Source organism: Oncorhynchus kisutch, linkage group LG30 (genome assembly GCF_002021735.2).
Source record: "Oncorhynchus kisutch isolate 150728-3 linkage group LG30, Okis_V2, whole genome shotgun sequence".
Lineage (NCBI taxonomy): Eukaryota > Metazoa > Chordata > Actinopteri > Salmoniformes > Salmonidae > Oncorhynchus > Oncorhynchus kisutch.
Window position 1 is genome coordinate 19,896,773 of NC_034203.2, and position 24,443 is coordinate 19,921,215.

A 24,443-nucleotide genomic window follows, 5' to 3' on the forward strand; every position below is an offset into this window, starting at 1 on the left:
TAGCTAGCTAGCTAACGTTAGCTGGCTGGATCCCTTGCTGATGTTATTATTCATCTCCCAGAGCCTTGTGCTGTTCTAGTTAGAGCCTAATGTTAGCTAGCAAACATTGGAAATTGTTGGTTAGCTCCCAGCACATTGGCATCTTTGGTACTTTTTATTATTTAACTAGCTAACGTTGGCTGGCTGGCTCGTTTGCTAACGTTACGTGACGTGTGTACAACAGCCGTTGAATATGCCCGGAGTCTGTAAACATCTGCAAAAAAAGCATAATGAAATTGTTGCCAGCAGAACTGGTTAGGCTGTTTTCATTTTTTCTATTTATTTTTTATTTCACCTTTATTTAACCAGGTAGGCTAGTTGAGAACAAGTTCTCATTTGCAACTGCGACCTGGCCAAGATAAAGCATAGCAGTGTGAACAGACAACACAGAGTTACACATGGAGTAAACAATTAACAAGTCAATAACACAGTAGGAAAAAAAAGGGGAGTCTATATACATTGTGTGCAAAAGGCATGTGGAGGTAGGCAAATAATTACAATTTTGCAGATTAACACTGGAGTGATAAATGATCAGATGGTCATGTACAGGTAGAGATATTGGTGTGCAAAAGAGCAGAAAAGTAAATAAATAAAAACAGTATGGGGATGAGGTAGGTAAAAATGGGTGGGCTATTTACCGATAGACTATGTACAGCTGCAGCGATCGGTTAACTGCTCAGATAGCAGATGTTTGAAGTTGGTGAGGGAGATAAAAGTCTCCAACTTCAGCGATTTTTGCAATTCGTTCCAGTCACAGGCAGCAGAGAACTGGAACGAAAGGCGGCCAAATGAGGTGTTGGCTTTAGGGATGATCAGTGAGATACACCTGCTGGAGCGCATGCTACGGATGGGTGTTGCCATCGTGACCAGTGAACTGAGATAAGGCGGAGCTTTACCTAGCATGGACTTGTAGATGACCTGGAGCCAGTGGGTCTGGCGACGAATATGTAGCGAGGGCCAGCCGACTAGAGCATACAAGTCGCAGTGGTGGGTGGTATAAGGTGCTTTAGTGACAAAACGGATGGCACTGTGATAAGCTGCATCCAGTTTGCTGAGTAGAGTGTTGGAAGCAATTTTGTAGATGACATCGCCGAAGTCGAGGATCGGTAGGATAGTCAGTTTTACTAGGGTAAGTTTGGCGGCGTGAGTGAAGGAGACTTTGTTGCGGAATAGAAAGCTGACTCTTGATTTGATTTTCGATTGGAGATGTTTGATATGAGTCTGGAAGGAGAGTTTACAGTCTAGCCAGACACCTAGGTACTTATAGATGTCCACATATTCAAGGTCGGAACCATCCAGGGTGGTGATGCTGGTCAGGCGTGCGGGTGCAGGCAGCGATCGGTTGAAAAGCATGCATTTGGTTTTACTAGCGTTTAAGAGCAGTTGGAGGCCACGGAAGGAGTGTTGTATGGCATTGAAGCTCGTTTGGAGGTTAGATAGCACAGTGTCCAAGGACGGGCCGGAAGTATATAGAATGGTGTCGTCTGCGTAGAGGTGGATCAGGGAATCGCCCGCAGCAAGAGCAACATCATTGATATATACAGAGAAAAGAGTCGGCCCGAGGATTGAACCCTGTGGCACCCCCATAGAGACTGCCAGAGGACCGGACAGCATGCCCTCCGATTTGACACACTGAACTCTGTCTGCAAAGTAATTGGTGAACCAGGCAAGGCAGTCATCCGAAAAACCGAGGCTACTGAGTCTGCCGATAAGAATATGGTGATTGACAGAGTCGAAAGCCTTGGCAAGGTCGATGAAGACGGCTGCACAGTACTGTCTTTTATCGATGGCGGTTATGATATCGTTTAGTACCTTGAGCGTGGCTGAGGTGCACCCGTGGCCGGCTCGGAAACCAGATTGCACAGCGGAGAAGGTACGGTGGGATTCGAGATGGTCAGTGACCTGTTTGTTGACTTGGCTTTCGAAGACCTTAGATAGGCAGGGCATGATGGATATAGGTCTGTAACAGTTTGGGTCCAGGGTGTCTCCCCCTTTGAAGAGGGGGATGACTGCGGCAGCTTTCCAATCCTTGGGGATCTCAGACGATATGAAAGAGAGGTTGAACAGGCTGGTAATAGGGGTTGCGACAATGGCGGCAGATAGTTTCAGAAATAGAGGGTCCAGATTGTCAAGCCCATCTGATTTGTACGGGTCCAGGTTTTGCAGCTCTTTCAGAACATTTGCTATCTGGATTTGGGTAAAGGAGAACCTGGAGAGGCTTGGGCGAGTAGCTGCGGGGGGGGCGGAGCTGTTGGCCGAGGTTGGAGTAGCCAGGCGGTTATCCAAAAGTAAACAAATCATCGGCCAGAGCATCAAGTGTGCGCTGCGAGAGCGAAACGTGATGAGTGGGGCTAAAGCTTAAGGTGGGGGTGTGAACGATGCTGAATGGGTGTAGATATAGAAATGCTCTTCACTAGATAGCAAAACATTCAAAGGCGATTTTCTCAAAAGTGAGTTTACAAGTTCATCAAATTTCAAAGCAGGATTACTTTCCCATTGCTCCTCAAATGCAATGTATGATTAACCATTTTGTAGCTCTGAATGTCTACTTTTATATAATGTAAAAAACACCATTTCAAATTTTGCTACATAAGACCGAATCCAGGTGGTGAGTCACAAATGAACTTTTAACAAGCCACACCAGTAAAATGAAATACATTCCAGGTGACTATATCATGAATCTGGTTGAGAGAATGCCAAGAGTTTGCAAAGCTTTCATCAAGGCAAAGGGTGGCTACTTTGAAGAATCTCAAATATAAAATCAATTTTTATCTGTTTAAAAAAAAATGGTTACTACATGATTCCATTTCTGTTATTTCATAGTTTTGATGTCTTCACTATTATTTTACAATGTAGAAAATAGTAAAAAATAAAAAATGGAATGAGTAGGTGTGTCCAAACTTTTGACTGGTACTGTAGATTATATATAAATATAATACACTCCTACAGTACATTGTGCGTTATAGTACTGTATCTTGCCAATACTACTTTTAAAATTGACTCGTTTAAAGAACCATGATGTTTGAGACAGCTTTTCCTTTAAGGACAAACGTTAAGTGCTTGTCATTCAGCTGTGGTTGTTTACATTAGGTTTCTTTGATTGCTGGGAGAAATCACTGTGCCAAAAAGTTTGAAGTGAATTATGGGTTGTCTCACCTTCTGAGGTTTTACAGTCAGTTTTGCAGACTTGGTCCCTCTAGCCAATATATTTCACTTCAATTGTTAATGGATCGGACAGGTGCTGAAGATGGCTGAGAGTTTTTCATATCGGGTCCCCAATTACGTCTGGATTCTCCACATGGACTATCCAAACGAGAGAGGAGTGTGAGAAGGCATGGGAAATTATCAATCAAGCAAGTCCCAGTATGGTGAACTTAAATATTTCACAATGTCACTTTTAATTTGAATCTTTTTGTTTTTAAAAACACGTTCCTCTGTGCAAGATAAATATTTCTCAGTGATAGCTGGTACAGTCTTTTGTTTTCTCTGTGACGTTTTCACTGGCACCTAACCCAATGTTTTTACCAGTTTGTTACCCATATGGTTTGAGCAGGATTCAGAGAGGACATACAGAGTGACCACTTGAGAGAATGTCTTTCCCAGTGAGCTAAAATGCATAGGGAAAACACCTTTCCTGCCTCTCCTTAATTAGAACAAGCATGGCATATTAGTTGAGCTAAGATCTCTGAAAACCTTATGTTGGTGGCTGACGGTAGACATACTGTACATGTTCCTAATGTGCCCCAAACTGAATGTAAAAGCCTTAGATATTAGTCTATGGCTTAGAATAATTGATTCATGTGGGTTAAAGCATCTCAATTTCCATTTCTGGCTGCTTACTTGAAGGTCTACTTAAATATGGTAGCTGTTGCAATGAATGAATATTTGTGATGTTTGTTGGTGGACATTTCCTCTCTTGATGTCAGTGATTATTTGATGAATGAGTTTTCCTCCCATACAGAGACAATGTTGAGCTTTGTGGATGATATCCTGTCTGGGGCCAAGTCTCCGTGTGTGATGCTTGGGGATATCCCTGACCTCCTGACCTCCTCCGTCAGCATGATCATTCGCTGCCTGGAGCCAGACACCACTTACATGTAAGTGACTGTACAATTAGCAATGGGTGTTTCTCTTGTGTTACAAAAGAAAAATACTATATCATCATTATCACCACTCAGATCATGTCAAATATACAGTACATAACTAACTTGTAAATGCATTGCTTGCCTCCTTCAAGCTTGATTTAGCAAGCAGTGACTTGAATGTAAGATATTTTAGAAAAAGACCACAACAAAAAAGTGAAAAAGGAAAATGTGAAATTTGACGAATTGCAGAATATGAAGATGGGTTACTGGATCATGTCAAACTAGCTAGCAAATCTTCTGAGAGTAAAGACAGAACCTGGGTAAGCATATTTCCTATAACGTTTATACTGTATTACAACTCTGTTGTCTATTGCGCTGAGGGAAGCACTGTCCTTGGCCTAAGCCAACTTCCCTGGATGTTCCATGGATGTGTAAGTCATGTAGGTGTTATCCAATGGAAACAGTCTACATGAAGGGAACAACAACCAGTTTGTGAAGGGGAGAGCCTGGAATCACTCCTCTGTCATGTGCATGTACTACTTAAAGACAAGTGTTTTAAATATGGTTCAGACAGTTGGGGAAGTAGCTCATACTTTGGAACAGCTTGAAAGTGCGTCAACGTAGCACTTAATGCTAATAGCAGAAACAAGAATCATAAGATCAAGAGATTAGGTGCACAGACAAACATGACAGAGAAGACCTTGTCCTTGACAAAATGTGCACTATGTAACGGTTTTGACTGGAGGTTATTATTTATAGGGGTGCCAGGTAGGTTGTGCCTACCAGAGAAAATATTGGTTTCTCCTTTTGGTTTGGGAGGGAATGAGTCCCATCTGGTCCGTCAAGTCTACACGAATACAAACGACTTATGTAAAAGTCAGGATGGAAATAAACTTTTCATAAACCCTTAAAACATTGGAAAGAACTTCAAAAACAACTGTATTCTTTTGCGTGGGTTGTATTACCAACATAAATGATTACACACACATATAATAATAACACAATGAGTTCTGGTTCCTCCAGAAATGTCCTGTACCTCGGGCCTAAAAAGAGTCCAGACCAGTAAAGAAGTTCAGGGAACTCAAGTGACCTTAGTCCCGCAATGTTTGTCCGTTCATACAAGTGTAGCGTACACCCAGTATCAAATCATACAATCAATATAACAATTATTTTACCACACAACTATAAAGCGTATCAATTCTTACTAAGTCCTCAACTACAACTAACTACATAAACCATCACAGTATACATCACATCAAAACAAATGAAATACCGTATACAAAAAGGTTGTAGTCAGTCAAACAGTCCAATCCGCCAATAGATCTCCACCTCAGAATGGCCAGGAAGAACAGAGAGGTGTAGTCCACGGACGCAAAGAGTGGATCCGATCCTGTGTAAACTCTATTAGGCTACAAAACACATGTTTAAAACCAACAAAACAGACGGAATAGAGAAGCTTCGGAACTGAGGGTTGAACACATCCTAATTCACGTCTCCATCACAACCCCACTTTTGCGCAGCTGATGCTGGCTTTTTAATTGGGAATTAAAGGGAAAGCACCCTATTGGAAGGAGAAGCACTGAGAAGGTTCATAAAAATTCAGGGCCGTCACACACCCCCTCCCCTGGAAAAAGCCGACCATTGCACTGGAAGGCACATCTTGGTCGGGGAAACCGAGAAAGGTCTCCTCATCACTTTCCTCTACAAAGATATTCATGACTTTTTGGAGCTCACGCTCCACAGCTGAGGGGTCACAGGCTTTAAGGTGTGAGACTTCTGGGTCTGGGAATCCGAGAAAAGTCTCCTCACTTTCCTCTTCAAAGATATCCAGGACCTTGCGGTGCTCAATCGCCTCCAATTCCTCAGTCGAGGGGTAACAGGCCTTAAGGCGTGAGACATGGACAACGTGCATATATTCACCTGTGTCCTCTTTCACCACTCGGTAGTTCAAAGGGCCCAGCTGCTCCAAAATCCTATATGGTCCTTGCCATTTAGGAGCGAGCTTGGCCGAGAAGAATTGTTCAGCTTTCGAGTAAGGATGAGAGCGAAGCCACACCCGATCACGAAGCTGGAACTGCATGTCTCGTCTGTTCTATTCATAATTTCTCTTCTGCTTGAGTCGAGCCTGGATCATGTTCTTTGAGACAAGCGCTCTCAAGTCGTGGAGATGGACTACCTGGTCATAGCAAGCAGCGTCTGGAGTAAGCTGCTGGGTTCTGGCACCATATCCAAGGGTTCTCGGAGGGGACGACTTAGGTTCAGCTCTGCAGGTGTGACTCCAGTGGACTCTTGCACAGCAGAATTCAGGGCAAATCGAAACTCATGAAGGTGCTTGTCCCAGTGTTTGTGCTGGGTCCCTACATAGGAAGCAACCATTGTCTTCAAGGTTTGATTTACTCTCTCAGTGAGGTTGGTCTGTGGGTGATAGGCCGTGGTCAACTTCTGTCTCAGGTTCCATCTTTGGCAGGTCTCCTCAAAGAGATCAGAGACAAATTGGGAACCTCGACAGGATGTAATCAGGCACTCCCCAGCGAGTCAGGATCTCTTTCGTAAGGATGTTAGAGACGGTCCTCGCTGTTGCCTGACGCAGGGCAAAGAGTTCCACCCACTTTGAATAGTAATCAACAAAAACAAGCATGTACACATTCTGATTGGAGCTTCTAGGAAATGGGCCCATCAAATCCACTCCTAACATTTCCCAAGGTCGGGTAACCACCGTTTGCTGCAACTTGCCAGCAGGCTTTCTACCTTCTGGTTTGTACATTTGACAAAACTGACAGTTTCGGATGTGTGACTTCACATCCATGCTCAGATGTGGCCAGTACAGTAATGCTTGCAACCGCTTGTAGGTTTTGAACCTGCCCAAATGACCAGCTAATGGGTCTTCATGGAAATGTTGAAGCAGTTGAAGGCGTAGAGTTTCAGGTATGTACATTTGGTACAGGGTTCTGTGAGGTAGTTGTACAACACGGTAGACTTTGTCTTCAATGATGGTCAGCTTTGTGGTAGGATTGACCATCTTTTCTCCATCTTCCAGGATAGTCTAATACAAAGCCTGTACTTCTGGATCATCCTGTTGGGCTTTCCAAATGGCCCCATCAGAGATGGGAAAGTCAGTTTTGGGTGAGTCTCGACTGCTAGACAGGACAGTAGCACATGTAAGATGAGGGCCACCATTACCACAAGCAGGAGCTCTGGATAAGGCATCTGGAACAGTGTTGTATTTTCCTATCCTGTATTCTACTGCAAAGGTGAACTCTTGCAACCGTAGAGCCCATCTAATGAGTCTGGTACTTGGTTTGTTGGTCTTGAACACCCACACAGGGGAGGACTGGTCAGTGACCACAGTGAAGTGTCTTCCCTCCAGGTAGTACCTCCACTTTTCCAAAGCCCAGACAACTGCAAGGCACTCTTGCTCGGTTGTGGAGTAGGTCCGTTCTGCTCCATTCAATGTCCGACTGGCGAACGCTAGCACTTCTTCAGTGCCAACTCCAGTCTGTTGGACTAGGACAGCACCAAGTCCAACATCACTTGCATCAGTGTAAACAACTAAAAGGCAATAAAAGTTGGGATGACCTAAAATGGGAGGTGTGACGAGGTGTCGATTCAGGGTTTCAAAGGAGGTCTGGTACTCTGCCGTCCATAGGAATTTCGCTCCAACGCGTTGAGTGGTTCTGCCACCTGGGAGAAGTTTTACACAAACTGATGGTACCATCCAGCCATCCCAAGGAACCGTTGAAGGGCCTTGAGTGTGGTTGGCACAGGGAAGTCTTGTACAGCCTTTGTCTTTTCAGGATCCACATGAATGCTGTCAAAAGACACAATATGGACAAGGAACTTCAGGGAGGTTTGGCAGAAGTTGCTCTTCTTCATATTCAAGGTCAGACCAGCTTCTCTTAGCTTGTCCAACACTGCTTGAAGATCTTGAAAGTGTTGTTCTCTGTTCTGGGAGTAGATCATTATATCGTCCAGGCAGACTAAACAGATTTTCCCTTTGAGCTCACCTAACGCAATCTTTGGAAAGTGGCAGGTGCATTATTTAATCCAAAGGGTATCACCTTAAAGGAAAACAAGCCCTCAGCACAGACAAAAGCAGTCTTGTCCTTGCTTTCCTGGTCCATTTCAACTTGCCAATAACCACTATTGAGGTCAAGGGTAGTGAACACAACAGCACCAGACAATGACTCCAGGATCTCGTGGATGGTGGGAAGAGGATAGGCATCAGTCTGGAAAACATTGTTGATCTTCCTATAGTCCACACAAAATCTAAGATCACCGGTCTTTTTTGGGATGAGGACAACAGGAGGAGCCCAGGGAGAGGAGGAACATTCTATTATATCTTGTGTTAACATATCATTAATGAGTCCCTTTTGGATGATTAGCGTCACTGGGGACAAACGATATGGCTTCTGCTTGATCAGCATTTCCTGTGTAAGGAATATTTTGTGCTTCAGGAGCCCGGTGCGTCCTAGCTTTAATGTACATACATCAGCATTATTCTGTTCCAACAGCCTTAACTCCTCTGGCTGTTCCAGCTGAGCTCTTCTCACAGCCGGTAAAAGGAGATCATCAGAAGGATTAGCAAGGGTTAGTGGTACCTGAGCAACGGCAGAGAAGACTGCCACATTTGATCTCCAATCATGTAACTTCGTAGCTTCTGATTGGAAGAAATTATTCTTGCTCAGATTGTATGGAAACCAGTAGCAATTGTGTGCGATATCAATCTGGACACCACACAATAAATGTTCCTTTTGTTCCATAAAGATTATTTTTATATCCAAAATACCTCTTTGTTTCGTTATGTTCAGAAAATCCACAGGCTCGAGCGGTCATGACAACGCAGACAAAAATTCCAAATAGTCTCCGTTAATGTCCACAGAAACATGTCAAACGTTTTGTATAATCAATCCTCAGGTTGTTTAAAATATAGAATCGATAATATATCAACCGCAACTGTCTTCTTCAGTAGGAGGGAGACGCGATGTGATCTTTCTCGCTCATTTTTCAAAATAAAAGCCTGAAACTATGTCTAAAGACTGTTGACACCTTGAGGAAGCGATAGGAAAAGGAATCTGCTTGATATCCCTTTAAAATGGAGCGAAGGCAGGCTATGGAACATGGAGCATTCAAAATAGAAGCCACTTCCTGGTTTGATTTTCCTCAGGTTTTCACCTGCAATATCAGTTCTGTTATACTCACAGACAATATTTTTGACAGTTTTGGAAACTTGAGTGTTTTCTATCCTAATCTGACAATTATATGCATATTCTAGCATATGGGCCTGAGAAATAGGCCATTTACTTTGGAAACGTTATTTTTCCAAACATAAAAATAGTGCCCCCTAGCTGAAAGAGGTTAATGGGCATCGCCCCCACATGACATCTACTCAAATCACCATGAACAAAAGAGCTAGGAGGGATTGAGGATGTAGAGGGGGAGGGAGTTATCGGAACATAAAAATGAACACCAGGATGCATGGTGGATTGCATCCTGCAAAGGGTGGCTGCAGCATGACCTTGTCTTGGCTGTTCGGAGGTTCCAGCTTGGCCCTCAGTGGTCTGAACAGAAGTGGACACCAGAGAAGCTCTGTGCAAGGAGTTGTGCCTAATGGAGGCCATGTCCACAGATACGTCATCCAACATTAACACAATTAGAAAGCTCGTTCTGCAAGTGGTCTACAGTGTTAACCAGGGGAGAAAAAACTGAATTAACGTCCTTGAAGACATCAGTGTAGTGATGTTGCATGCGCCATTGGAGAGTGGCAGTGAGTTGGTTTCGTTGGTAAACTCAAACTGCCTGTCCATGGCACCGGTAATTTCCCGTCTTCCACTCTCACTGAGCTCTGTCAACTGTGGGTTAGAGTGCTCAGTGAGTTTCTGAATTCCATGGCACTCTGTTGTTGCTCTTCCCTCAGACATTTGCATTTATGTTGTTGAGTCCGACGAAAATAAGGATGTCACCTTGAAGTTGTAAGACTACAACCTCATGAGATAAACCAGACAATGGCGGAAGGTTGGGTGTCAGAGGGAGGGCTAGCTCAGTACTTCCACACAGTTCCATGTCAATAAGTGAGTAACTGGTTAGACCTCCTGTGGCCGGTGGTCCAGACCGAGCATTCAGATTCCCAGGGCTCTGGCCCAAATCAACTCCATTATCTCCATTCACATTGATTTGTGCTGTCAGCTTGATGGTCAGAATGGCCCTGTGTATTCCCATTGACAGGTAGGATATGGATGAGCACATTTTCTTGGGGTGAATCCATTGTTTTAATTCCACACAAAATATTTGCTTTGGTTAGTTCTCAATGTTGAGCTGTCCCATCTGGGGAGCCATTTTTTTATGTAACCGTTTTGACTTGAGGTTATTATTTATAGGGGTGCCAGGTAGGTTGTGCCTACCAGAGAAAACATTGGTTTCTCCTTTTGGTTTGGGAGGGAATGAGTCCCATCTGGTCCGTCAAGTCTACACCAATACAAACGACTTATGTAAAAGTCAGGATGGAAATAAACTTTACATAAACCCTTGAAACATTGGAAAGAACTTCAAAAACAACTATTATTTTGCGTGGGTTGTATTACCAACAAAGGATTACACACACATATAATAATAACACAATGAGTTCTGGTTCCTCCAGAAATGTCCTGTACCTCGGGCCTAAAAAGAGTCCAGCCCGGTAGAGAAGTTCAGGGAACTCAAGTGACCTTAGTCCTGCAATGTTTGTCCGTTCATACAAGTGTAGCGTACACCCAGTATCAAATCATACAATCAATATAACAATTATTTTACCACACAACTATAAAGTGTATCAATTCTTACTAAGTCCTCAACTACAACTAACTACATAAATCATCACAGTATACTTCACATCAAAACAAATGAAACACCGTATACAAAAAGGTTGTAGTCAGTCGGTCAGTCAGACAATCCAATCTAATCCGCCAACAGATCTCCAGCGGAGAAAGGCCACGAAGAACAGAGAGGTGTAATCCATGGAAGCAAAGAGTAGATCCGATCCTGGGTAAACTCTACTAGGCAACAAAACACACGTTTAAAACCAACAAAACAAACGGAATAGAGAAGCTTCGGAACTGAGGATTGAACACATCCTCATTCACGTCTCCATCACAACCCCACTTTTGCGCAGCTGATGCTGGCTATTTAATTGGGAATTAAAGGGAAAGTGCCCTATTGGAAGAAGAAGCCCTGAGACGGTTCCGAAAAATTCAGGGACGTCAACTATTTGGGATGTTATTTCAATGTACATATCAATCCCAGAACAACAACAACAAAGGACCTTGTGAAGTGAAGACGCTGGAGGAAACAGGTACAAAAGTATCTATAACCACAGTAAAATGAGTCCTATATGAACATAACCTGGAGAAATGTCCTCTGGTCTGATGGAATAATGACCATCGTTATGTTTGGAGGAAAAAGGGTGAGCTTGCCAGCTGAAGAATACCATCCCAACTGTGAAGCACGGGGTGGCAGCATCATGTTGTGGGGTGCTTTGCTGCCGGAGGGACTGGTGCACTTCACAAAAAAGATGGCATCATGATGCAGGAAAATGATGTGGATATATTGAAGCAACATCTCAGGACATCAGTCAGGAAGTTAAAGCTTGGTCTTCCAAATGGACAATGACCCCAAGCATACTTCCAAAGTTGTGGCAAAATGGCTTAAGGACAACAAAGTCAATGTATTGGAGTGGCCATCACAAAGACCTGACCCCAATCCTGTAGAAAATTAGTGGGCAGAACTGAAAGAACGTGTGCGAGCAAGGAGGCCTACAGACCTGACTCAGTTCCACCAGCTCTGTCAGGAAGAATGGGCCAAAAATCACCCACCTTATTGTGGGAAGCTTGTGGAAGGCTCCCCGAAACGTTTGACTCAAGTTAAACCATTTAAAGGCAATGCTACCAAATACTAATTGAGTGTATGTAAACTTCTGACCCACTGGGAATGTGATGAAAGAAATAAAAGCAGAAATAAATCACTCTCAACTATTATTCTGACATTTTACATTCTTAAAATAAAAAGTGTTGATCCTAACTGACCTAAGACAGGGAATTTTTACTAGGTTTGTGAAAAACTGAGTTTCAATGTATTTGCCTAAGGTGAATGTAAACTTCTGACTTCAACTGTATATCATAATGACTTTTGTTTATAAGCAAAATGATAAACTTCATAAAACTCTTTGGGAGGTCTTGTGTATTTTAAGTGAGGTCATTGCCAGGTGTAATGACAGTAGTTTATGGTTATTCCTTTTCTGTGTTACTGGACATTACAGTGTGTTTTGTTCCTGTGGCTGTAGTAACACAAGATGATATTGTGGTGACGTAAACCCATGTGAGGTCAATGTTGTGCTGCCTGGTGGCCAGTGTGTTTTTAATGACCGCATGGAACGCTTAACTCTGTGTTTAAGGTCAATCGGTGTAATGAATTTTGCCATGCTCTAGGAGTTAAAGGTTCCTTCGGCTCCCCTCCACCTTCCCTCTCCTTTCTCTACTACTCATACTCTGCTCCCTTCATCAGACAGCCTGCTATCCTCCACACATGTAGCCACTTACCTCACACATGCACTGTAAATGGGGTAGCCAAACTGAAAAGATTACACAAAGGATGGAAAGAGGAAAAACTCATCTTGAGCATGTTGTCTTTTCAAATGGTTCTGATGTATAGCAATAGGAATAACCCAAGCAAAAACAGGACATCAATGAGCTGCTTCCAAACATTTTAAACCTGCATAAGGAAATTGAGTATCGTAGTTCATGTGGGAATCAATGACATTTTGAAGGGCAGCTCAGAACAGATGAAGAAATATTTTAAAGAACACCAACAAACACCCCATAATATCTGGTCCTCCCTAAATCGTGGCATTGAACGATTCAGCAGACTTTTAGCCCTTCCGTAACTGGCTACTTGGCTATTGCAGATCTGTGGGTATAACATTTGTTGACAATTTTGATACCTTCAGGAAACAAAGCTCATTATAAGGAGGATGGGATCCACCCAAATCATTTGTGTTCCTGGATCTTTTCACAGCATTATAAGGCTGCGTTGAGACAATGACTTATCAATGACCCAAACCCAGCTCAGTTAATCCCTACCTGTCATGTGTGCTCGCTCTCCAGGCTGCTCGTTAGGGCGCACACCTGTCACCAGTATTAGTCACATAATGACATCACCTCCTTGATTACCTGCCCTATATATGTCACTCCCTTTGGTTTCTCCCCCAGTTCTTGGTGTGTTTGTTTATTTATTAAATGCACTCCCTGAACATGCTTCCCGACTCTCAGCGTGCATCGTTACACTACCATTGTTTCTGAGTTGTCATAATTCTTCAGAAAACGTACATTATCCCAGTGGCGTTGGAAGACTCAATGTAAGTAATCAAATTGATATCTATCTAATTGCCCTGAATGCCTCTGCTGAGCCTACAGCTATTGTATGCTGTAATCATGTGCCTATGAACCACAGTTATACTGTAAGCACTGAGGCAGTGCGCCCTAGTAGGAAGTCCACTGTGTGCAGCTCACCCTGCACTAACACAAATAACATGAGCATATCTACTTCTGCTAAGCTTCCCAGTAAAGCAATGAAAACAATCAAGCATCCCAGAAACGTGTTGAAAATAGCTCACGTTAACATGTAGCTTAACTTCTTGTGGGACGGTAGTGTCCCACCTGGCTAACATCCGGTGAAATTGGAGAGCGCGAAATGCTGCTGTGCCATATTCCAAAAAGGCTTTATGGCGAAAGCACACCATGCGATTATCTGAGGACAGCGCCCCGCATACAAAACCATGAAAAACATATTTCAACCAGGCAGGTGCAACACGAAAGTCAGAAATAGCGATGTAATAAATGCCTTACCTTTGAGCTTCTTCTGTTGGCGCTCCAAAAGGTCCCAGTTACATCACAAATGGTCCTTTTGTTTGATAATGTCCTTTATATCCATAAAAACTCAGTTTAGCTGGTGCACTTCAGTCAATAATCCACCCAGTTTTCCTCCATCAAAATGAATACAAAATGAATCTCAAACATTACTAATAAACTTTTCCAAACAAGTCAAACTACATTCATAATCAAGCCTCAGGTACCCTAATACGTAAATAAACTATACAATTTAAGATGTAGAATCGTTATTGTCTTTTCCAAAGAACGCGCTCTCATTCACGCGCTTCGAAACACTACAGCCAAAATGGGAGCCACCTAGACAAACTACAATTTCTGGCAAATTTTTCCAAAAACCAGCCTGAAACTCTTTCTAAAGACTGTTGACATCTAGTGGAAGCCTTAGGAACTGCAATCTGGGAGGGCTTATAGTAAAAGTGACAGCCATTGTAAATAGTGGTTAGGCAGCCATTGTAAATAGTGGTAGGCTGAAAAAACATTGGGATGGTTTGTCCTCGGGGTTTCGCCTGCCATAGCAGTTCTGTTATACACACAGACATACTTGTAACAGTTTTAGAACCTGGATTGAAAACTCTAAAGTTTATCAGTCAACCTACCAGGCTAGTTACAAACGCCACAGGCATGAAACCATCAACATGTATTGATCACATCTTTACTAATGCTGCTGAAATTTGCTTTAAAGCAGTATGCAAATCCATATAGTAACCATATCTAGGAACACCAACGTTCAAAAGACTGTTCCTAATATAGTGTATGAGGTCATACAAGAGGTTTTGTAGTGATTCCTATGTTGAAGAATATTTGTTGGTCTGTGAAGTGTAATGAAGAGCAACCAGGTGCTGCACTTGACACATTTATGAAATTGCTTATTAAATGACTGTAAAAACGGTTGAATACCCGTGGATTGATGAGGAACTGAAAATGCTAGGGCTGAGAGGGATGAGGCAGAAGGAATGACAAATATGTCAGGGTACACAACCGATTGGCAAACGTACTGCAATTTGAGAAATGTGTCTAAACAAAATAAAAAATAAAGTATACTATGAAACAAAAATAAATGATATAAACAATAATAGTAAAAAGCTTTTTTTTAAATAGATTTTTGAATTTATTGAATATTTGAAACGTACAATATACTTGCAGTGAAGCAGCTCAAAAACTACATCATACCAGTCATCCAACAGATTCCCATTCAGAGCGACACAGACGCATCCAGGGTCAATGCCCTGCTCAAGGGCATGTTGACTGATCTACCACCAGGCCAGAAAACGTGAACCCGAACCCTCCAAGATCCCCCCACAGTTCCCCAATAGCTGTCCCGCAACCATTCGAGACCTCTCCCACAGTCCCCCCCCCCCCCCGGAAGAAAAAATATATATAGAATTAATTCCATGCCCCACCCCCAAGAACTACCCCCCCCCCCCCAATGCATTAACAACCAAGAGAATGAACTAAAGAGAAAAAAGGAAAAGAAGAGAACAGCAAACAATAATGCAATAATAATACATTTAAAACAAAGGACATCAAGAACAACTAAAATCATAACACCAATGCCAACTGTATATGTTTGCATGTCTGGCACTATAACATGAATTTAACGGTTCTCTTGATGTGAAGGAGGGTCGGACCAAAATGCGGCGTGTAGATTGCGATCCATGTAATAAACAAACATAAAAACACAAATCAATACAAACACTACAAAACAAAGAACGTAAATGAACGTAACAAAAACCGAAACAGTCCTATCTGATAGACCGGACCGTGCAGGCGCACTGGAGCTCTTGAGCACCGAGCCTGCCCAACCTTACCCGGTTGAATGGTCACGGTCGCCCTGCCAGTGCAGCGAGGTGGAATAGCCCGCACTGGGCTATGCAGGCGAACCGGAGACACCGTGCGCAAGGCTGGTGCCATGTAAGCCGGCCCAAGGAGACGCACTGGAGACCAGCTGCGTAGAACCGGCTTCATGGCATTTGGCTCGACGCTCAATCTAGCCCGGCCGATACGCGGAGCTTGAATATACCGCACCGGGCTATGCACCCGCACTGGGGACACCGTGCGCACCACTGCATAACACGGTGCCTGCCCGGTCTCTCTAGCCCCCTGGTAAGCACAGGGAGTTTGCGCAGGTCTCCTAGCTGGCATAGCCATACTCCCTGTGAGCCCCCCCCCCAAGACATTTTTGGGGCTGACTCTCAGGCTTCCATCCGCGTCGCCGTGCTGCCTCCTCATACCAGCGCCTCGCCGCTTTCGTCGCCTCCAGTCCTTCCTTGGGGCGGCGATATTCTCCAGGCTGAGCCCAGGGTCCTTCACCATCCAGTTCGTCCTCCCATGTCCATAAATCCTTATTATGTTTCTCCTGCTGTTGCTGTTGCCTGTTACCACGCCGCTTGGTCCAGTTGAGGTGGGTGATTCTGTAACGGTTCTCTTGATGTGAAGGAGAGTCGGACCAAAATGCGGCGTGTAGATTGCGATCCATGTTTAATAAACACGAATCAATACAAACACTACAAAACAAAGAACGTAAATGAACGTAACGAAAACCGAAACAGTCCTATCTGGTGCAAACACAGAGACAGGAACAATCACCCACAAACACACAGTGAAACCCAGGCTACCTAAATATGGTTCCCAATCAGAGACAATGACTAACACCTGCCTGTTACGGCTTTCTTCTATCTCCTCCTCGGACGAGGAGGTGTAGCAAGGATCGGACCAAAATGCAGCGTGGCTATTGCAATCCATGTTTATTAAATAAAGAAACACGAACTTTACAAAAACAATAAACGTAATGTGAAAACCGAAACAGCCCTATCTGGTGCAAACACAAAGACAGGAACAATCACCCACGAAAACACTCACAGAATATGGCTGCCTAAATATGGTTCCCAATCAGAGACAACGATAATCACCTGACTCTGATTGAGAACTGCCTCAGGCAGCCCTAGACTACTTAGACACCCCACAAAACCCCTATGACAAAGACACACCACAATAACCCATGTCACACCCTGGCCTGACCAAATAATTAAAGAAAACACAAAATACTAAGACCAAGGCGTGACACATCCTCTGATTGAGAACCATATCAGGCCAGACATAGAAATAGACAAACTAGACATGAAACATAGAATGCCCACTCAGCTCACACCCTGACCAACCAAAACATAGAAATATACAAAGTAAACTATGGTCATGGTGTGACAATGAATGTATGTTTTCTTGTATGTGTTTATTTGAATGAGAATGTGTGTATATGCATTAGAGTTAGACCGATTATGATTTTTCAACGCCGATACCGATTATTGGAGGACCAAAAACCCGATACCGATTAATCGGTCGATTTATATATTATTATTATTTTTGTAATAATTACAACAATACTGAATTAACACTTATTTTAACTTAATATAAAACATCAATAAAATCAATTTAGCCTCAAATAAATAATGAAACATGTTCAATTTGGTTTAAATAATGCAAAAACAAAGTGTTGGAGGAGAAAGTAATGTGTGCCATGTAAAAAAGCTAACGTTTAAGTTCCTTGCTCAGAACATGAGAACATATGAAAGTTGGTGGTTCCTTTTAACATGAGACTTCAATATTCCAAGGTAAGAGGTTTTAGGTTGTAGTTAATATAGTATTTATAGGACTATTTCTCTCTATACCATTTGTATTTCATATACCTTTGACTATTGGATGTTCTTATAGGCACTATATTTTTGCCAGTGTAACAGTATAGCTTCTGTCCCCCTCCTCACACATCGACAACAGCCACACTCGAAGCATCGTTACCCATCGCTCCACAAAAGCCACGGCCCTTGCAGCGCAAGGGGAATAACTACTCCAAATCTAAAAGCGAGTGACGTTTGAAACAGTATTAGCGCACACCCAGCTAACTAGCTAGCTATTTCACATTGGTTACACCAGCCATTAGGCTGATAGGCTTGAAGTCATAAACAGCGCTGTGCTTGCGAAGAGCTGCTGGCAAAACGCACAAAAGAGCTGTTTGAATGAATGATTACGGGCCTGCTGCTGCTCAGTCAGACTGCTCTATCAAATCAGACTTAATTATAACATAATAACACACATAAATACGAGCCTTTGGTCATTAATATGATCGATTCCGGAAACAAAACGTTTATTATTTCAGCCAAATACGGAACCGTTCGGTATTCTATCTAACGGGTGGCATCCCTAAGTCTAAATATTCTTGTTACATTGCACAACCTTCAATGTATGACATAATTACGTACAATTCTGGTAAATTAGTTCGCAATGAGCCAGGCAGCCCAAACTGTTGCATATACCCTGACTCTGCGTGCAATGAACGCAAGAGAAATGACCCAATTTCACCTGGTTAGTATTGCCTGCTAAACTTGATTAGTAGTTATAACTAGTGATTATGATTGTTTGTTTTCTATAAGATAAGTTTAATAATAGCTAGCAATTTACCTTGGCTTCTACTGCATTCGCGTAATAGGCAGGCTACTCGTGGAGTGCAATGGTTAGAGCGTTGGACTAGTTAACTGTGCGGTTGCAAGATTGGAACCCCTGAGCTGACAATGTGAAAATCTGTCGTTCTGCCCCTGAACAAGGCAGTTAACCCACAGTTCCTAGGCTGTCATTGAAAATAAGAATGTGTTCTTAACTGACTTGCCTAATTAAATAAAATATATAAAAATCGGTGCCCAAAAATACAGATTTCTGATTGTTATAAAAACTTGAAATCGGCCCTAATTAATCGGCCATTCTGATTAATCGGTCGACCTCTAATATGCATGTGTTCAAACACCTGCACGGCATCAGCCTCAGGCAAACCGGCATTAGTTATAAAAACACTGCCACTTGGTGTCATTCAAATGTACTCTTTATTGTTTTATTTGGACTTTATTTGTTTTAAATTTGACCATTCTATCTCCCACACAGCAACTCTACTTCCACTTGTCTCCAATTCCACATACCAACCCTCAGCTTCCCTCAGCCCATATCGTCTATCTCTGCTGGCCACTCACTTTGGGTTTCTACACAACACATATTTCAACTATACTGTGATGTTTAATGCACAATTTCAATCTGTCTAATCGAATAGAATCCACACATTGTGAGTTGAAGATAAATACTTTTACTAAGAGTATTAGTAATTGACTGACCCGGTCTCTCCAGATCTCCTAACAGTACTATCTCTAGGGTAAATTTTAGATCAATGGTATGCATTGTCAGCCATTCCTGAACCCAAACAGGCTACCTGAGGGCAATAGCAAAATAAATGGTCTATTGATTCGGTATCCTCACAACAAAATCTGCAGTGTTTCAATGATTTTATGCCCCAAATATTCAACATTTTGTTGGTGGCAAGAATTCTATATAATAATTTTAGCTGAAAAGCACAAAGTCTTGAATCTTGCATTGTTTTATATATCAACTTATAGACCCTGTACCATGGAATCGGTACATCAAAAATCTCTTCCCAACTATTTTGCAATCTGTATGGCACAGTTGTCAACATTCTGGTCCTCAAATGAAACTGGTATACTTTCCTATTTATGCTATTTTTAATTCCTCCGCCAGTTTTGATCCTTTACATTTGGCAGACAGACCAGTTCCCTATCTCCTGCTGCCACCTGCCTCCTCCATTTTTGGGGTAATGCTGTAATCAGTTGGTTGTATTCTTCGATTGAGCAGACATTTCTGTACAATTCTGATAACTCCATGAAAGACATAACTCTACCATTCTAATTTACAATATAATTTAATAACAAAATACCCTTTTCAAACATCTTTCCCATAAATACAGGTATTTTATCAACCAGCACATTTGAGTTCAGCCATAATATTTGCTGTAATATTTGTTCTATCTTTTCAGGGGGGTGAAATCAAAATTGTAGCTAGCTCTGCAATGCTTGTTTGAAAAAGAGAGATACTTTGAAAAAAGTATAATTTTCAATCAATCTAAAATTAGACATGGCAATCTGCAAAAAGGTCATTTTTAAACAATGGATGAGCTTTTCTTAGTAATCTACTTGAGAACCATTTAGGGTTCAAATAAAGGTTTTGAATGAGTGAAGCTTTTAGAGAGCGGTTTAGTTCTTTTATATTTAATAATCTTAACCCACCCTATTCATTATATAGATGTGCACGTTTTATTTTGTCTGGTTTAGCGTCCCAGATAAAGCGAAATATTTTTTGCTCATATGATTTGAAAAATGAATCATCAGGAGTAGGCAGTGCCATAAGTGAGTAAATTGAGATGACTAAGGAGTTTATCAGGTAAATTGTTCCATAAATAGACAGGTATTTACCTCTCCATGGTTGCAGGAATTTGTCTATTTTTCCACATTTTCCATTGAAATTCATTGGAGAGCTTATTTATATATTTTGTGATATGAATACCGAGTAGGTCTACCTCACCATCAGCCCAATTTATAGGTAAACTGCAGGGTAATGTAAAAGTTGTATTTTTTAAGGATCCAATACGTAATATTGTACACTTATCATAATTAGGGTTTAGTCCAGAGAGTACAGAAAAGTTATCTAGATGGTCAATGAGCCATTGCAGGGATCTAGCTTGCGGACTTAATATAAAACTTGAGTCATCGGCATCCATGGACACCTTTTTGTTTTTCAGCCTTGGATTTCTAATCCTCTAATGTTGTTATTGGATCTGATTTTAATAGCTAGCATGGCCATAACGAATAGGTATGGTGACTGCGGGACACCCTTGTTTTAACTCTTCTTGACAATTCAAAACTCCGTGAGAAGTAGCCATTATTTACTATTTTGCACCTGGTGTTGCTATACATTATTTTTACCCATTTTATAAGAAAATTAACCAAATTGAAAAATCGAATTATTTATAAATATAATCCATTCCTAGCAACTGCCTTTTCAAAATCCGCTATAAACACCATTCCTGGCTTCTTATGCGTTTCATGATATTCTATTATTTCTAGTAGTTGTCGTATATTATCTCAATGTATCGCCCACGTAAAAAAAACATGTCTGATTAGGATGAACAATACCGGTAAAACCCTTTTAATTCTGAGTGCTATGCATTTTGCTAGTATTTTTGCATCACAACTTTGAAGTGTAAGGGGCCTCCAGTTTTTTTTAGATAGAATGGGTCTTTATATTTGCCATCGGTCTTGTTTTAATAATAGAGAAATCAGATCTTCCTGCTTAGTACCTGACAGACTACCATTTCTATAGGAGTAGTTAAAACAATCTAACAATTAGTACATCAAAAAATATTTGCTATACCTCTACTGGTATGCCATCAAACCCTGGGGTTTTTCCAGACTGAAAAGATTTAATAGCATCAGTTGTTCCTCTGTAATTTGGCCTTCGCACTGATCTTTCTGTTAAATTTCTATTTTTTATATTATTTGGAATGGAATCCTTTCCATAATCTTCATTCAGTGGAAAATGATGAGACGGAAAAGAGATCATCTGCCTTAAATAATTTGCTTCCTCTTTTAAAATATAATCCGGAGAATCATAGATGACTCCGTCTTCAGTAATGAGTTTCTGCAAATAATTTTTGTTAGCGTTCCTGTATTGGCGATTCAGGGAGAATTTTGTGCATTTTTCTCCATATTCCATCCAGTTTGCTTTATTTTTGTAATAGATTACATTAGATCGTTCTTGAATAAGTTCCTCAAGTTATTTTTGTTTTTCCTCTAACTTATTTTGTATCATTTTTATTGCTATCTACCTGTACTATAAGTTCATGGATTTCCCTTGTTAGTCTTGTCTCTTTAGACAGAAACTGATTTTTTATTATTGATGAATATTGAATTGAATGACCCCTGAAGGTACATTTAAAGGTATCCCAAACAATAAGGGGATTTTTTGAACCTATATTTGTGATAACATGCGTCTTGGTGAGAGGTGTAGGAGTCAGGCGCAGGAGAGCAGGGATGTCTGAGAAGCGTGTTTTAATAATATAGTCCACCAATACAAACGGCACAGAAAAAAATCCCAAAACTACGCTCTCGAATACTCACGGAGGAACAAACACAGTTCCGACACTTTACATACACGTGCGTAATAGCGAAAAAACAACAAACATCAAATACACTCGAGCGCAATACACACAAGTCTAATCCTGCACGAATTACGGCAGGTAACAGGTGCCCTATATACCAACAGAAATCAAAGCAATTGAAAACCAGGTGTGAAAAGGAACACAGACAAAACAACCAGAAAAAGAAAAAGGGATCGGTAGCGGCTAGTAGACCGGCGACGCCGAGCGCCGAGCACGGCCGAACAGGGAGAAGAGTTACCTTCGGTAGAAGTCGTGACAGTACCCCCCCCCTGACGCGCGGCTCCCGCAGCGCGACGACGCCGGCCTCGAGGACGACCCGGAGGACGAGGCGCAGGGCGATCCGGATGGAGGCGGTGAAACTCCCTTAGCATAGGTGGATCCAGTACGTCCTCCACCGGCACCCGACGCCTCGAGTCCAGTATGGACCGAACTGCATACGCCGGCGCCCCCCCGATGTCCAGGGGGGGCGGAGGGACCTCCCGCACCTCATCTTCTTGAAGCGGACCAGCCACCACCGGCCTGAGGAGAGACACATGAAACGAGGGGTTAATACGGTAATACGGGGGGAGCTGTAACCTATAACACACCTCGTTTATTCTCCTCAGGACTTTGAATGGCCCCACAAACCGCGGACCCAGCTTCCGGCAGGGCAGGTGGAGGGGCAGGTTTCGGGTCGAGAGCCAGACCCGGTCCCCCGGTGTGTACACCGGGGCCTCGCTGCGATGGCGGTCGGCACTGGCCTTCTGCCGCCCTTCGGCCCGTTTAAGGTACCCGTGGGCGGCCTCCCAGGTTTCCCTTGAGCGTTTCACCCAATCGTCCACCGCAGGAGCCTCGGTCTGGCTCTGATGCCATGGTACCAGGACCGGCTGATAGCCCAACACACATTGGAAGGGCGACAGGTTCGTAGAGGAGTGGGGGAGTGAGTTCTGGGCCATCTCCGCCCAGGGGATGTACTTCGCCCACTCCCCTGGCCGGTCCTGGCAACACGACCGCAGAAACCTACCCACATCCTGGTTCACTCTTTCCACCTGCCCATTACTCTCGGGGTGAAACCCAGAGGTCAGGCTGACCGAGACCCCCAAACGTTCCATGAACGCCTTCCACACCCTGGACGTGAACTGGGGACCCCGATCAGAAACAATATCCTCAGGCACCCCGTAGTGCCGGAAGACGTGAGTAAACAGGGCCTCCGCCGTCTGTAGGGCCGTAGGGAGACCGGGCAAAGGGAGGAGACGACAGGACTTAGAAAACCGATCCACAACGACCAGGATCGTGGTGTTGCCCTGTGACGGTGGCAGATCGGTCAAGAAGTCAACCGACAGGTGTGACCAAGGCCGCTGTGGAACGGGAAGGGGTTGTAACTTCCCTCTGGGCAGGTGCCTAGGAGCCTTGCACTGAGCGCACACTGAGCAGGAGGACACATAAACCCTCACGTCCTTGGCTAAAGTGGGCCACCAGTACTTCCCACTAAGACATCGCACCGTCCTCCCAATCCCCGGGTGACCAGAGGAGGGGGATGTGTGAGCCCACCAAATGAACCTGTCTCTAACCTCCAGCGGAACATACACCCGTCCCGATGGACACTGTGGAGGAGTGGGCTCAACACGCGATGCTCGCTCAATGTCTGCGTCCACCTCCCACCTTACAGGTGCCACTAGACAAGAAGCCGGGAGGATGGGCGCAGGGTCAATGGCCCGCTCCTCTGTATCATATAGTCGGGACAGTGCGTCTGCCTTAGTGTTCTGGGAGCCTGGTCTATAGGAGATGGTAAACCTAAATCGGGTGAAAAACATGGCCCACCGTGCCTGACGAGGGTTCAGTCTCCTCGCTGCCCGAATGTACTCTAGATTACGGTGGTCAGTCCTGATGAGGAAAGGGTGCTGGGCCCCCTCAAGCCAATGTCTCCACACCTTCAGGGCTCTGACAACAGCTAGCAGCTCCCGATCCCCCACGTCATAGTTTCGCTCCGCCGGGCTGAGCTTCCGAGAAAAGAAAGCACAGGGGTGGAGCTTCGGTGGCGCACCCGAGCGCTGGGAGAGCACGGCTCCAACCCCAGCCTCGGATGCGTCCACCTCCACTATAAATGCCAAAGAGGGGTCCGGATGCGCTAGCACGGGAGCAGAGGTAAAAAGAGCCTTCAGGCGACCAAAAGCCCTGTCCGCCTCAGCCGACCACCCCAGACGCGTCGGCCCCCCCTTCAGCAGTGACGTAATGGGCTCTGCCACCTGCCCAAAACCCCGGATAAACCTCCGGTAGTAGTTGGCAAACCCTAAGAACCGCTGCACCTCCTTTACCGTGGTTGGAGTCGGCCAATTACTCACGGCTGCAATGCGGTCATCCTCCATCACCAACCCCGATGTG

The 24,443-nt window shown here is 43.5% G+C and overlaps 1 protein-coding gene across 7 annotated transcripts in view; it reads left to right on the forward strand.

Moving 5' to 3' along the window:
- The window catches only part of LOC109875211 (astrotactin-1), a 261,237-nt gene that overhangs the window by 215,259 nt on the left and 21,535 nt on the right, over positions 1 to 24,443 (forward strand). For all 7 annotated transcript variants that reach the window (XM_020467457.2, XM_020467459.2, XM_020467458.2 and 4 more), the window contains one exon: positions 4,001 to 4,136. In XM_020467457.2, the coding sequence (XP_020323046.1) occupies positions 4,001 to 4,136 (136 nt within the window). The remainder of the gene's footprint in view (positions 1 to 4,000; positions 4,137 to 24,443) is intronic.